Source organism: Pelobates fuscus, chromosome 2, assembly GCF_036172605.1.
Source record: "Pelobates fuscus isolate aPelFus1 chromosome 2, aPelFus1.pri, whole genome shotgun sequence".
In the NCBI taxonomy this organism is placed as follows: domain Eukaryota; kingdom Metazoa; phylum Chordata; class Amphibia; order Anura; family Pelobatidae; genus Pelobates; species Pelobates fuscus.
Genome location: NC_086318.1, coordinates 205066546 through 205082854, shown reverse-complemented (window position 1 = coordinate 205082854; position 16309 = coordinate 205066546). Strand labels below are relative to the sequence as shown.

Genomic DNA, 16309 nt, shown 5'->3' with positions numbered 1-16309 from the left:
CATAATAGTGACAAGGAAAAATAAGAGAAACTATTCAGCTTTCGAACACAACACCCACCCACAGGAGGGATTTTAAATAAGTTTCTCATTATTTGTTCAGAAAAATATATCAGAGAACATTCCTGGGAATTTATTTTGTGCCATATGGAAGCCTGAGGTAAGCGAACAATGAGTTTGTGCAGCTGGGCAACATTTTGCCAAACAGACTATAAACAGGAAATAAATCACATACTGCACTCGTTCTGGCAGTGCATCCAAAAACAATACCATGTCAACATTTTGGTCCCATACCTCAAACATTCCACGAATACTTGGTACACTATAGAAAACGGGATAACAAGAAATAATGACTGACAACTGCTATTACATTTCCAGGAGAATTCTTTCAGATTAATATTTGTTCAAACTATTTGCGAATCATTAAAGAGATGCATAGTGCCATGTTAATGAGATGTATTCTTTATTTATCAGAATAAATAAAGGTTATTGCCCTTGCCCTAATTTGATAAATATAATTCAATCTTTTGCATATTAATTATGATAACCAACTCCACGAACGTCTGCAAAGTTGCCTTTTCTCATTTAATATGCATTTATACTGTGCAATAAGAAAAGATCTGTAGAGGTTTGTGCCACCAGTACCATGCAGACTACATGACTTAGATATGACTGTTAAGGAGTAACAAATGACATGTATAATTAATATCAAAATAGCAATTCAATCTTGTCACAACAGTAATCCAATCCCTCCATACATAACCTATGCATCCCAGTCTACTTCACTCTCTGACCTACAATTCTACAGTTCCTTCAAATACAACTTTTACAAGCTTAACTGACACAGACATCATATCTATCAACCTCTGCTCCCTTTCTGACACCTTGCTAAGTCTCTTCCTTAGCCAAGTCCTACTAGATGTAAGTAGGACCCTCATCACATCAATCCCCAATATTTTGTCAGTCATTTAATTGCTTTTATATCCCAACTGTATACTTTTAAATCTCACAGGTAAGGTGCCAAATTTATGCTAACAATAATAACTGACATAAATTGGGCAGAGCATTCAAATTAAATTTTAGAAAACCTATCCTAATTTAAAGAACTGATCTCCATGGAGACACAGAAAGTATCTCAATAATTATTTGCACAACAAACATATCAGAGAGGGGACCCATAAAATTCACAGCGCCAGCTGTAGATGAATTATTTTGATTCAAGAGGAATATAGCAGCCGACTTACACATATTCTGTTAAATTATAAGAAGGCTGAAACATGCTTTACACATAGGTACATATAAAGTAAATTTTCAAATTTTTCTTATCAGATTCAATTTTAAATTGATTAACTAGGAGTAACCAAAACAATGATGTAGAGCAAAGTGCCACCAAAATAACATCTACTTGCTGGTGGATCTGAGCTGTGTTGGAAGATCAAAAAATTGTTTAATGGAAACCACTTATTTATTTATTGGTGTTGTAGGTTTCCAGAAATAAGAAAGCTCATTTTCTGTAGGAATGTCTACAACTAGTAGGACCAGGTACATATGTCTTCTTAGAGCTACCCGCACGAATCTAGGCACCTCAGTGGCAGCAATGATACCTGGTGCAACATTACCACATCTTAAGTGACGTATAAGTAATGCCCTTAAGTCTGTCAAGTTGATGGCATCTCCCACTTCGCTTTATTTCCAAAAACCCGTTCATGGTTCTTGCACCAGAATAGCATATTTTAGTTGTAACTGGTCGTTTTGGTTTTCACATGGCTATTGATATTTCTGATCCCCATTGTCCTGATGTTGTTAATTTATTGTAGTTCCAATTTTCATAATTCTATCCTGGATATTGTAGGGGTTGCTCTTCTTGTTTCTCTGACATAGGCTTCTTTACGGTGTAGTGACTATACTTTTATCTTATAATGGCTGCAAGTGCCTGCAATGTTCCTGCCATCTTTGGTAGAAAATTGACCTATACTTTGAGCACTGGATCCCATAGAAAACCTGTCAATAAGTTCCCATGAGACATATTCTGTCAGTCAGGAATTGCGCTCTTTTCATACATGGTTCTGCAAAGCAAAACTTTAACACTAATAGTGCATCTAAATACATGTATTTCAATGATTTAATGTGTAGTGTTTCTCAAAGTGTCCCTGTGGACACGTCTCCACTGTTTCAATCACATTAAAAGGATATCTCTCTGCCTCTGTTCAGGGTAGACCATGGGCATTGTCATTGATCCTTTTCAGACAAGAATTACAATCAGTCCTAACAGATACTGTGTTGTTATGTATAAAGTGCAATTCTAGAGCAAAAAAGTGGAACAAATATCAATGTCATACTATTGGTTTTATTGACTACTCCACTTTTAGAACTTTGCTACGGAATTACTTATTTTACACAACACCCATGAACTTCTATGCTTACTGTGCCTCAAAAAATCCTAAAACACTGTCGTTAATAAACCAGTAGGGCATTCTATTGTGGAATAGAATGCTGGGGCAAAGTTCTTAAAGTTAAGCAATCATCCAGGGAATACTGCTGGTTTACTAGGTGACTACTCAAATTTTAGAACTTTGCAACAGAATTCTCTTTAAACTAGCCCCCAATGCATCCTGTCTTAAAGGATCACAATAGTGTCAGGAAAACAAACTAGTTTTCCTGACATTATGCAACCCTTAGGTGCCCCCCACCCTCAAGGCCCCCCAGCCTTGGCGCTGAAGGGGTTAAAACCCCTTAAGTTACTTACTTTAATCCGGCGCCAGGCTCCCTCGGCACTGGTGACCTCTCCTCCCAATCCGACGTCGGCTCCCGAGTGGAGCGGAATGCGCATGTGCGGCAAGAGCCGAGTGCGCATTCACACAGTCCATAGGAAAGCATTTCTCAATGCTTTCCTATGGACATTCTGCACGTTGAATGAGATTTTCGCATTGAGCATCACAGAAGCTCCTCTAGCGGCTGTCAGGAAGACAGCCACTAGAGGCTGGATAAAAACCTCCAATGTAAACATAGCAGTTTCTCTGAAAGGGTTAAAACCTGGAGGACCTGGCATCCAGACCACTTCATTGAGCTGAAGTGGTCTGGGTGACTATAGTGTCCCTTTAGAAACAAGAATTATCTTTTGGTTTATAGGTTAATCGAAGCTCTACCAAAAGTACTGTAATCAGCAAATCTTTTAACCAAAACCTTCAAGCAAAATGCTAATTTTTACATTCTATTTTCTGCAGAAAACATTGTGCATATGGCTTGGAAACAAGAATTGTCTCATAAAACTGGAGAAAGCCGTTTAAATATTCCCAGACTTCTAATGGGAGCTGTCAGGAATCACAATTTATATTGGCTCATTCAAGACATTCTTTATTGGCAAGCACACAAATAGCCATATTTCTTACATTAGAGTAATTATATCTACATTTGGTTTGTATTGGTATATGATACATCCTTAATCCTCTGATATTTCAGAATATTGATTTTATCCAAAATCTTTAGGGGATGCAGCATTAGTGCAGATTCTTGAAGCTATATTTGTTTTTAAAATGTATCACGCCAAACCATGAAGTCTAAGAAATTCTGGATTACTTTTTTTGCCTTTCCTGTTCAATTCAAACCTGTGCCTACATAATACATTCTTTCAGAAACATGTGAAAAATGTCAAACACCTGATTGAATTTTAAATTTTTCTGACAGTGCGATAGTTTCAGAATTGGTGATTTAGATCCAGGCGATGGTAGGAGACACTTTTGCTAATTAATTGATTTTTGTTATTTTTTTATGTAATGAGTTTGGCATATATAATAACAACACCAAGGCAGCTTTTGATAAAGCAACCATTAATAATGATTATAATGCAGGCAGAAGGAGAATAGATAAATAGGCTGAAATGCACGTAGATTTTGTTAAGGTACTCAGCAGGACTTATTTAAAATGTAAAACTCTGGAGCTCAATGTAACTCCACTTTTTAATAAAGTATATAGATAATGCTTTCAAGATTGTGAAACAATTATAATAAAATAGATATTTCAATTTCCTGCTATCTCTGGTAATACAGTAAGCAGAGGGAGCAGGCAAACCCACCTTGTATCAGAAAAGCCCAATCAGGAGCCTTGTCACTCTGATATATGGTTTCATTTTGCTTAACCATGGGGAAAGTAGTTTGAACATTAGTTGCAGTCCCACTCAGAACCGATAAGTGGAATAATAAATAAGATTTAATTAAGCCACAAATAAATGATTTGCATTTAAAAGGGGAGAGGTATAATATACTTTGGGTACGTTTTGGTGATACGTTTTGCTGATTTTAGGCATGAACTAGAAAGGTGGTGTACTCTGGAATTGTCTTGGTTAGGTAGGGTTCATTCGATCAAAATGACTCTCCTTCCCAAAATGTTATATTATCTCAGAGCCATCCCCCTTTCGATACCTTTATCTCAGCCCTCTTGCCTCTCATCTGGAACAAGAAACCTGCAAGGATTAAATTATCCATTTTACAAAAACTTAGCAAATGTGGAGGTGTGGGTTTGCCTGACTTTGCCTAGTGCTATTATGCTACCAATGCTGTGATGGCCTTCAAATTATACTTAGATAATGATTACCATCTTTGGCTTGAGATGGAGGCTAGCAAGCTTTCTCCTTACTTAATTACAGATATTTTATGGCTACTTCCATCTCAACGCACGAGTATGGCTGACATGATTTTATCAACTGGGTGTGGTGTTTTCTGTATCGGAGTGGCATAGTTTAATATCGGCCTTGAGGGGAATCACTAGTAACATCACTCATTGGGAATCTCACTTGGAATTATTATTTGGATGGTATTTTTCCCCTTTTAAATTACATTGTCTAAATCTTTTCCAATCTAAATTATGCTGGAGGGGATGTGGCCAAATGGCCACATATTTTCTGGTTGTGTCCAAAAATCCAAACTTATTGGCAAAACATATTAAATTGAATTATTTCCATTACAGACTTCTAAATAGATTTGACCCTTGGTTTGTGTCTCCTTAAGTGTTTTCCAGATGACTTAGCATATCATAAACACGTTATGCTGGGCCATCTCCTTATTTCAGCCACCACAGCTATTCCACGCTTTTGGAAATTGGTTGCTATTCCATCTATCACCGATGTTATTATTCATCTATTTGAAAGTAAGAGATGTGAACTTGTTCTCCGCATACCATCAGCCAGTGGTATCCTTTTACGACACGACTGGTCTGAATGGGAAAAGGCAATGGGGAATACATTTAAATTGGTCTGATTATCCATCTGGTCAAATCTCATCTTTTAAATTTCTCACCTTTTTTAATCGTTTTATTTCTTTCTCATTTCATATTTATCCGTTTAAATTATTGAAGACATGACAATCTTTTTTTCCTTGTATATACTTTTATATACTCTCTTGTTGATAGTTCTTGGTCTGCATTGCAGACGCAATATTGTTCCCTTTCCCCCCTCTCCCCTTTCTCCTCCTTCTTCTCTCCCCTGTTTTTTTATTTTTTTTATTTTATCCCTGATTTTATTATTATTTTATCAGTATTAAAAGTTTTTTATTGATCACTATGACATTAACACTTTCAACTTAATAACTTCTAGTTTATTATCTCAGCTACTGTATTCTAGTTATGTATATACATTTCTGTTTGTGACCATTACCTGTTATATTATCTTACGTAGATCATTACCATTTTTGGTTTATTAATTAACAAAATATTTTTAAAAAGAAAAAAAACATTTGAAAGAAAAAGAAAAAAAATAGATGTACCTACACATCTTGTGATGAAGATAATAAAGTGTCAGGGGAATCATTAATACATACTAGCCAATACTCTTGCTTGACAGGGGAATACAGGGGTGCACTAAATACTTTGAGAAAACTGGTATATAGTGTTCTAGGACAAGTCAAGAATATTTTCTTGAATAACCAAAAAGGTTACTATGGCTGTGAAAGCTGTGCTGCAAGTATAATATGGCACATAGTAGACATGTTGATATGGCAAGGCTAGCAACTTTTGGGAAGGAAAGTACAATCAAATTGTATTTTCTGTTTATGAACATCAGAGCTAACTTAATTATCCCACGGACAGTCCAGTCCAACAGCCCTATCAAAAGCCCACACAGTGCTAGGCAGGCAAAGGCAGTGCACGGTGACAACATCCCCAGAGGCATTTTTATTCTGATGCTCTTATTAAGAGGTTACTATATACACTTAGAAGAATACATACATTTTCTGTAAAATAGATAATTTGTTAGTGTCCTTTTTACCGTTCATGAGTAAAATATGTTTTGGGAATCTCAGTATAATTCAAATTATTTGTTAAAGCAGATCTGTCAGCTAGGGAAAAGGATTTCTCCATTCACAACAATATAAATATGTATAAAAATTGCACTTTTATATATTTTTAGTTCTTTCTGATATATTTTACATAAATTGGGCTTACACTTTATTGGTGAAGGTGATAAACACAAGTGTGCTTGTGCAATATTTCAATATGTTTACCTATTACATGGCACAATAAGGAGACTGTACTGGTAACAGAAAATAGAGTGCCTCTTCAATCATGGAGTGCTTGTAGGGGCTGATGTGAGGTTTTTTTCAACATTCATTGTGCTCTTTACATATGTCTTTTTCAGTAACTACTATTATGTTTTGGAATATATTGGCTATTATGGTTGGATCTTTAAGAAGTAGACTGTTTTCTGTCCTGTATAAATTACTATTCGGAGTATACTGAATAAAAATACATGTATATGTATAATGTATTATTTGATTACATTTTCATGTTGGACGATAGCAGCCAGTCTGATAAAAGCATATGCTACTTAATAATGTTAGTACATAATGCACATAAATAAAATTATCAAGAAAATTGAAGGAGTTATTAATTATAAAATACAAATGGGATTCTCCAGGTTTTTTAACTAAGTTCATAAAGTGAATCATATGCTGGATGCATTAGACATTTTTAGAATGTTTAGACAGGAAGACCTCTCGGTGAAATTAATTATGTAAACTTGATGATTTTCCAGTTTAACTTCCAAGTTGGAAAATAACTTTAAAAAATAGGTGAGCTGAAACAAGGTCCAGAAAGTCTAATTTATGCCCCTGTCCTGCAAAATAATGCTTGTCATTAAGCTTTTTGAGGAAACAAAAAGCGAAATAAATTTAAAAGAGAGGCAGTATAATGCCAGAAATTTCAATGAACACAACCCTTGGGGGAATTAATCCACTTGGCTATTTTAAGAAAACTGTTATTTAACAGATAATGTATCAAACATTTTAGAAATCCTTTCTAAAAATTCCAGACTGTCTGCAGTGCAAAGTTAAAAAAAGGTACATAAAATACAAAATAACATCTTTGTAGACAGACTGAGCTAAGTGTATATATATATTTATATATCTATCTATCTATATCTATACCTATATATATAAACAAAACCAATGAGTGGGGTACATTGATGTTGTGGTAGGCAATATATGATCATATAATGTAACTTAACCCCCATTATTTTTTGCCTAGGTGAGGTTTTTAAATAAAACTATTACAATCTGTGAGGTTTGTAATCATTGTTTAGTGAAGCGCTTGATTGTGTATTTTGTATATGTGTATACTAAGACATATAAAAATGGTACATATAACAAAGATATGCATTTCTAAACCCACAGAATTCAACAGAATTATTGGTATTTTTTCACTGCTTTCACCTATATGTCATTAAACCTCCATCTAAATCCTAACAAAATTAGAAGACAATTTCATTTAATACATAATTCTATCTTTTCAAGTTGTAATGAATGCACACACAAATTCAATGACTCACTCAGAGTGAGACACACACACTGACTCAAGCAGACATACACTGACTCATGCAGACTGACTGACACACACACACACACACACACACAGATCCAAGCAGGCACACACACACACTGGCCCAAGCAGACACACAGAAAATACTGATCCAGACACACGCACACACACACACACACATACCCAAGCAGACACACATACTGATCCAGGCACACATAGGTCCAAACAGACAGACACTGTTTCAGACACACACACAGATCCAAGCAGACACAAACAGTGACCCAGGCAGACAATAAGACACACCCTGACCCAAGCAGACACACACTAAATACTGATCCAGACACACACACACTAACCCAAGCAGACACACACACACATACCTAAGCACTCACACTGACCTAAGAAGACACACACACAGAAAATACTGATCCAGACACACACACACACACAAAGACCCAAGCAGACACACATACTGATCCAGGCACACATAAGTCCAAGCAGACACAAACACTGACCCAAGCAGACACACACAAAATACTGATCCAGACACACACACAGACCTAAGCACTCACACTGACCTAAGAAGACACACACACATAAAATACTGATACACACACACTGACCTAAGCAGACACAGACACACAGACAGACCCAAGCACACACAAACATACTGACTGAAACAGGCTGACACAAACACACACCATGAAGTTCCCACTTGCCTTCATTTCAAATAGTATCTCCGTGGGTCCCAGTCCAGGCCGCTTGACTCTCTTTTAGCTCTGCCTGTGCTATCCCTCCGCCCACTTGACCCAGAGTATAGGGCACGGAACGGAAGCGATCGTGTGATGCGCCCGTGCGCTTCTAGCATGACAAGTGTGTAGGGGGGGTGGCTCTCTGATCTTTGTGGCCAGAGGTTGAAGGCACAGAGCTCTTGTCTGCAGCCATGTTAGTGCTTCCTAGCGCCCAGTGCTATCACCTGCGGCACACAATAAAGAATGTGTCCCACAAAGAGGGGCGCTTCTTATTGGTGCCCCCCCTTAAAAAGTGCCCAAGCCAGCCGCCTAATCAGCCTATAGGACGGGCCAGCCCTAGATATATTAGGCAGCAAGTGAACAGTCAGTTCTTGAATTTCATGTGTTGGAAGCAGGAAAAATGGAAAAGCGACAAGTTCTGAATAACTTTGACAAGGGCCAATGAGTGATGGCTAGACCAGTAGTTTTCAAACTACTCCTCATGTCCAAACAACAATCCGGAGTTTATCTATTTCCCTGTTTTATTCTGATGGAGATACTGAAAAAACCTGTACTGTTGGTGGGTCTTAAACATTGTTTTTTTTTTAAACACTGGGATAGACTACTGGAGCCTGTGAAATGCGTTTTGAAGCCCTCAGGACAGCACTTTATATTTCATTAGAACTTTTACTTTTGTTTTTATTGATTTTGTTAATACATTTTAATTTTCCTAAGTACACTACTAGTGTTTTCTGGCCTAATATTCCATCTCTTGGGTCGAAAAAAGGGGTCCTGTCATTTCATATTTGTAAGTCTGCCTACAAACGTTTACCTTTACTTGGCGTCACTCTTACATGGGCTCCAAGTAAAGGTGAGCATATACATTGGCATATTACGCTTTTATGTGCTATTGGAAAGTATTGCACCAGATTCCTCTCCTTTTTCCTTTCCCACTTTATATATATCCTACTGGAAGAAAATACAGTTCACTATCAAAAGAGGTTTTGTTGCCACCAAAAGGGCACACAGCCAGACCGTATAAAAGGCTCTCTATATTGCGAGCATAATTATATCCACTTTTCACTCGTACTTATTTGTATATTAACAATATTGTTCTATTGTGTGTTCTTTCTCTCTCTTTTAAATCACTTCTGCAAAGTTACTATAGGGGTAAGTGTTTTGTATTGTATTTTTAGCGCTCACCCTTTAGTGTGTGTTGGGTGGGGATATATCACCTAAACACTGAAGTATAGTTTTTTGCTACTGGACGTCCCACTTTGTAACTTGCAGGAATTAAAGGATTGCTCATATTTCTTGGTGCTAGATACCACAGGACACATTCACAGATCATGTGGGGTCCATGCCTCAACGCAGTTGAGCTATTTAGGCAGCACAAGGGGGACTTACACGATATTAGACAGGTGGTTTTATTATGTTTTGGCTGATCAGTGTATATTTTGCAGTACGATTGACCAGTTTTCGCAGCCTTTTCGTTTGTGTGATATATTTCCCCCAATGTTTTTTGTTAATAAAATAGAGACGAGCTAAAATTTGCTTCAGCCGATACAACTTTCTTTGTGGTGCACAAGTGGTGGTAAGGAAAAAGATCACAGATTTTAAGTCATATTAATATCAGATATTCTCTACAAGGATGCCAGGACATAAGTAATATAAACATATACTGTATTATGAAAGATAACAAGAAATACAGATTAAGGACAGTTACAGCTAATACTAACATTGTAGGTATTTGTATCCTTTTTCAATGTCTAACATGTAATGTCGATCACAAACATCCTTGAGTTGATAGGTTTGGAGGTTGAAGGAACACACAAGGCAGCCATATCAGCAAACACATTCCCAGGGGCAAAATGTGACCAAATTATGTGCTCGCACCAAAAAATAAACAGGAACCTATTGCTTTGTTCTCAAATCGTGCCTCTCTGCACACATCCAGGAGGGTTGTTGGGTATTGTTTAGACATAATGGTTTTGTATTTGATGACAATACACAGGAGAACATAGATTCTCAGATGTCATGTGGTTCTACTGCACTTTCAATGATTTTTAAAAGAGACATGGGTATAGGAGGATGTTAAGTGCTCTTTTAAAAGTGTATTCCATTTGTGTTAATTATCCAAGAAAACCAACCCTTTACTCCCACATATCATGTAATGTCCAACTTACCTGTGAGCCTGTGGTTTCTTGGAAGCAACGTCCAAGCTGTGATTTTGCAGATACTGGATACACATTGGGTATGGTCTGTTGGTGTGGATATATGATGTACGGTTGATGTTTTTGGATGCCATGGTAAGAAATCTGTGTTTGACCAATCTGGCTCTCCTTCTTCTGAGAAGAGGAGCTCTCAACTCTAGAAACTTGATGAAACTGTACAGAAGCTTCTGGTGGATGCTTGACATGGATATTTACCAAATTGGGAGGAAAATTAACTAGAAAAAAAAGAAAATACAATTAACTAGAACACACCTGATTTATTGTACATATTACATATTAAGCAGGTAAAGAACGTATTGCACATTGGGCTACCAAAACATTTATTTATGCTTAGAAATACAGCTATTAAACGTTTTTAGGAGGAATTGTTTTACATATATGCGCTAGTGAGCCTTACATCTCCTGAAATAATGGTTAGAATAGTTATGCACACCTTCACTCAGTTTGCAAATAAATACTTCAAGTGTTTAAAAAAGAGAGCATAGTTTAATTGGTAAATCAAATATTGTCATCAACCGGTGATTTCTGCTTGTACATGAATATGCATGGGCACCTTCACTAGCAGTCATCTTCAGCTGGCTGCTATGATAGTTTGGTGGTTTGTGCACCGACTGAGTGGTTCTTACCGACTCATCACGTCTGATTCCCTGCAGGTCCTATCTGACCTTTCTGCCTTTCAATGTTGATATAATGAGTACCTTTTATTGGGTAACAGTGACATGACTTCAGAACAAACATAAAAACTGCAAAAACGAAATACACTTCAATATTGATATCATGGGTGGCAAACTAAGCAGCAATGTTTGTTATTATTTATTTCTAACATATAGCCATCTATTTTAACACAGAATATGTGTATTTGATAAATACAATAAAGAGAGCTAACAATAGATAGACAGACAGATAGATGGATAGATAGATAGATAGATAGATAGACAGACAGACAGACAGATAGATAGACAGACAGACAGACAGACAGACAGATAGATAGATAGATAGATAGATAGACAGACAGATAGTTGGATATTTAAAAAAAAAAAAAACATTTACCTTTAATTCCTTGTTGTCCTGTAACAGTTAGGGGCAAAGTGTGTGTAGAATGAATAACATGTGAACCTACAGTCTTTAGTGAATGCTGTTGATGTGGATACTGCTTCTGCTGGTTACCATTATGTACCGGGATTTGGCACAGCTTGCCAGTAAAATTAGGGGGACAATGACATTTATCCCGAGCAGTGCACTGTCCTCCATTGATACAAGGAAGGTGACAAATCACTGGAAAAAAAATATAAGCAATGATTTTACTTTAGTTATGACCAATTCTGATATTATTATTAAATAACCACATGCAACATTCCTCTCTTTCTTATACTCAAAGGCAAATTATTAGGAAATATATTCCTGTAGGGAATTTTAATTAACCCAAAGGAGACGAACACAGTGACAAATCGGAAGCAACTGACAGAAACAGTGCCCTTGTTTTCATGGATTTTAACTGCACTTTGGTCCAAAAATCTACTTTTATCCTAAACCTTCTACATTTTTTCGATGACAACCGTATGTATGTCGATTTTAATGCAAACTCCTAGGGGAATTAATTTGTGACTTGGAACTGCTAACCAGCTATTTGTAAGATTCTGATCATGTTACATTTCTTATACGCATGGTACTAAAATCAAGTCACTATAGGCTGCTGGGATGCCTTGAAAAGTGATACTTATTGGCTTAATATAAAATTTCACACAAATGTATTTACAAATATTCTGACACTTGTTTGAATGTATGCAATAGGATTTAATGATAACCAAATGTTATGTCAATGCTCAAATGTACAGTTAACAGTGTTAAAGCTGTATTTTCTGCTACAAATTAACGCAGTAGTTGTGGTGCCTAGATGCCATTCCTGCAGGCTATAATTGAAAACACAGCTGTTTTTTTTTATAAATAGCAATGTTTATGTTTGTCACTCTGTGTGCTTCTTGTATTTGTCAATCATAAAAGGCTAAAAAGCCTTCCTTGTGGAGACTGCAAATGCTTCTCTATGTTGAGAATCTTGTTGGCAAAATAGATTGCACAAAATAGATTCTGGAGAAGAATTTTATTGTCCAAGATCATTTTTAAGATGACCTCACCAGAAAAAAGAGTGACGGCATCACCATTTCCCCATCACCCCAAGACCACTACATCAAAGCTTGACTCCATTATATTCTTCTTCCCTCACATCCAGTTGCTTTTTTTTTTATCCTTCTACAACCACTAATTCATTATTTCCAAAATTTGTCAATTTCTGAGCTATGACACCAGTTAGCTTTATATTAACACCCTTGTTATTTCTCATCTTAACTACTGCAATAACCTACTAACTGTCCCTCCTCTCTCTTAATTATACCCTCTTCAGTCCATCCCAAATTTCAGTCCATCCTAAATTTCAGTCCATCCTCTGTCGGGCTAATCCAGCTTACCTGCCATCCTGTAAATTCAAAATTCTCAACTTAAATGACCACCATAGTGCCAAGAAAACATACTTGTTTTCCTATTACTATAGGGTCTCTAGGTCCCCCCCCACCCTTAGGGTCCCCCTCCCGCCGGGCTCTAGGGGTTGGAAGGGGTTAAATCTTACCTGTTTTCCCCGCCGGGCTCCCTCAGCGCGGGGAACTTTCCTCCTCCTTTTCGCCGTCATCGGCTGAATGTGCATGCGCGGCAAGAGCCGCACGCACATTCAGCCAGTCCATAGGAAAGCATTATCTATGCTTTCCTATGGACGCTGGTGTCTTCTCACTGTGAAAATCACAGTGAGAAGCATGGAAGCGCCTCTAGTGGCTGTCAATGAGACAGCCACTAGAGGCTGGATTAACCCATAGGTAAACATAGTTTAAAGGGTTATTCCTAGATGGACCTGGCACCCAGACCATTTCATTAAGCTGAAGTGGTCTGGGTGCCTATAGTGGTCCTTTAACCTACAAAACCCTCACTAACGCTGCCCCCACTACCTGTCTTCACTAATGAACAAATACACTGCAGCCCACCCACTATGATATAACAATGACCTGCTCATTGCAGGACTTTTCTTGTGCAGCACAAATCCCCAAGAACACACTTCCCTGAACTATCAGACTTTCCCCTAGTTTGCCTTTCTTTAAGTGCTCCCTTACTTTACACATCAACATATGGACTAAGAACAATAATGGATTTCAGTGCACAATAAGAACTTCATTATAACCTAGGTTAGGGCAAGTCAACTAGAAACATTTAACAGAGATAAAGTTAAATGCAATGTTACCCTGGGAACATTTAAAAAAAGTCTAGTGTATCTATTCTGCTTAGTAGTCACAAATATAGTCAGGGTCAGTTAGTGAAAGGCTCAAGGTGGATAAAGATAATCAACATTCAAAATATCTGGCAGATCTCCTACTACCTTTCTACCTGTCCCCTTTTTACTAGTATGCACCGATATATTTCTCATTTCATACATGACAATCATTTATTTAATAAAATCAATCAGAATGTTAAATGTAGCTGAGAACCTTGCTCCTATATTTTACCAAGACCAGTGTAAAATAATAGTAAAGATTAATCAGCAAAGGATATCATAATGATGGCTGAAATAAATATTATGCTTTTTATGTATTTATTTTTGTCTTACACTAGACGCCAGATGTTGTGGACTACATCCCCCATAATGCTCTTACACACATAATGCTGGCAAAGCATCATGGGAGGTGTAGTCCAAACCATCTGCAGTGCCGAAGGTTGCCTATCCCTGCGATAGCCTACTATCTGATATAGGTGTTCATGTGCTAAAAGTCCTTTCATCTGTTACTGTTTGCGTAAAGCAGCAAGAAGCCACTTTGAGGCAATGTTCCAAAATGTCAACACGTTAATTACACGTGTTTATTTTTTATCTTCAAACTTGTCTGCCTGCCAAACACTCATTAAAGGCTAATCCTTACAAACACCAAATACAAGGTACCTGTTAAATAAACAACAACATCTATATCTTCTAGGTTGTGAACACAAGAAAGTGTTTCAGATTCGCAAGAAGTATCTTTCCAGTAGTGAAAGCATAGCAGTTTCATAAATACACTCTGCTAGATTTCTTTTACTTTTTTTCTCCTTTTTTCCATTTATTCTTCCCTTTCCCTCAATTATATTTGGCAGTTCCAACAACACATCTACTCTCACATAATGCACTATCAATGCCATCCAGATATCTCCATTCACACATAGATCCACATCTTAGTATACCTTCAGGATTATTCACTAAAGTGACTTGTTGGGAATTCCAAGTAAATGTCAAATTGAATGCCAAAATAGTCAAACTGAACACATTTTCCAAGTAAATTATGCTTCCATTTCAGATACGTTGGCCTTAAATGTGTCATTTTCTTGAAATTCCCTGCAATAACACAGTATGTCTATAAAACATCACAATAAAGCCTATTAACAGTGGGGAACATTAGTATAGCTTTCACTCCCACATTTAATAATTGCCTTTTTGCTCATACAACTGCCCTCGCTCACACCTTCCTCCTCACTCACAACCATCACACTTTGTCACAGAACAGCCACGTGTCCCTGGTATCAAATACCTCATTGCTGCACATTTGCATCAATAACAGACAACATACTCTACCTCACCAATCCTGGTAATTATGCCCACAGTTGGACAGTGACACAATAATAATAATAATTTTTTAAAAATAACATAACCTATTTTCCCTATTCAAGTTGACCAAACCACTCTTAATTAATGAAACATCCCACAGAATGAAAAGCAACAATTTACATTATCTCAAACAGTTACAGGAATTAATAAGAGCCTGTACATATCTGCCATTTATCTTTGTTGGAGGCTAGAATTCCTTGTCTCCACTGTCTCCACTAATCTTACTGATTTATTTGATTGGGTAACTAAAATAATAGATCAGGGTGGTGCAGTAGACATTGCTTACCTAGATTTCAGTAAGGCTTTTGACACTGTTGCACATAGAAGGCTTATCAATAAACTGCAATCTTTAATTTTGGATTCCAATATTGTTAAATGGGTAAGGCAGTGGCTGAGTGCAGGGCCGGATTAAGAGCCCAGTGGGCCTGGTGCTGACAATTATGATGGGCCTATTTACAGAATCTTATCGACCAAAAACACTAAAACGGTCATACCTCCCAAGCGTCATGTATCTGATGGAGATGGTGTTGGAGGGAAACTCATAGGATGCAACTATAAGAAAACACATACTCTATGCTAATCTCTCTCTAATTTATGCTTTCATCTTTCAAGTAAATCCATACCCCCTAACAGCAGTGTCCAGTGAAGCAGGAAGTCAATGGGCGGGGTAAAAGGGTGGGCCACTGGTGCGAATCACGTCACCAGACCTTCCAAAAGGGGAGAACATGCCCAAAAAGGTGGCATGTTTGTCCAAAGAATTTGAAGGACAGCCTGGCATGAATGCATGTCAGGCTGCCCGCCAATCTTGCAGGCTGGCCAACTAAGGGCATACTATGCAGGCAGCACCCTGAGCTTTACATAAATGCGTCTAATGATGC

The 16309-nt window shown here is 37.4% G+C and overlaps 1 protein-coding gene across 2 annotated transcripts in view; it reads right to left on the bottom strand.

Annotated features, from left to right (window-relative positions):
* Nucleotides 1–16309, bottom strand: part of LTBP1 (latent transforming growth factor beta binding protein 1) — a 395779-nt gene that overhangs the window by 147650 nt on the left and 231820 nt on the right. For both annotated transcript variants that reach the window (XM_063443116.1, XM_063443117.1), the window contains 2 exons: nucleotides 11816–12040; nucleotides 10718–10980 (listed from right to left, as the gene is read on the bottom strand). In XM_063443116.1, coding sequence (XP_063299186.1) covers nucleotides 10718–10980; nucleotides 11816–12040 — 488 coding nt within the window. The remainder of the gene's footprint in view (nucleotides 1–10717; nucleotides 10981–11815; nucleotides 12041–16309) is intronic.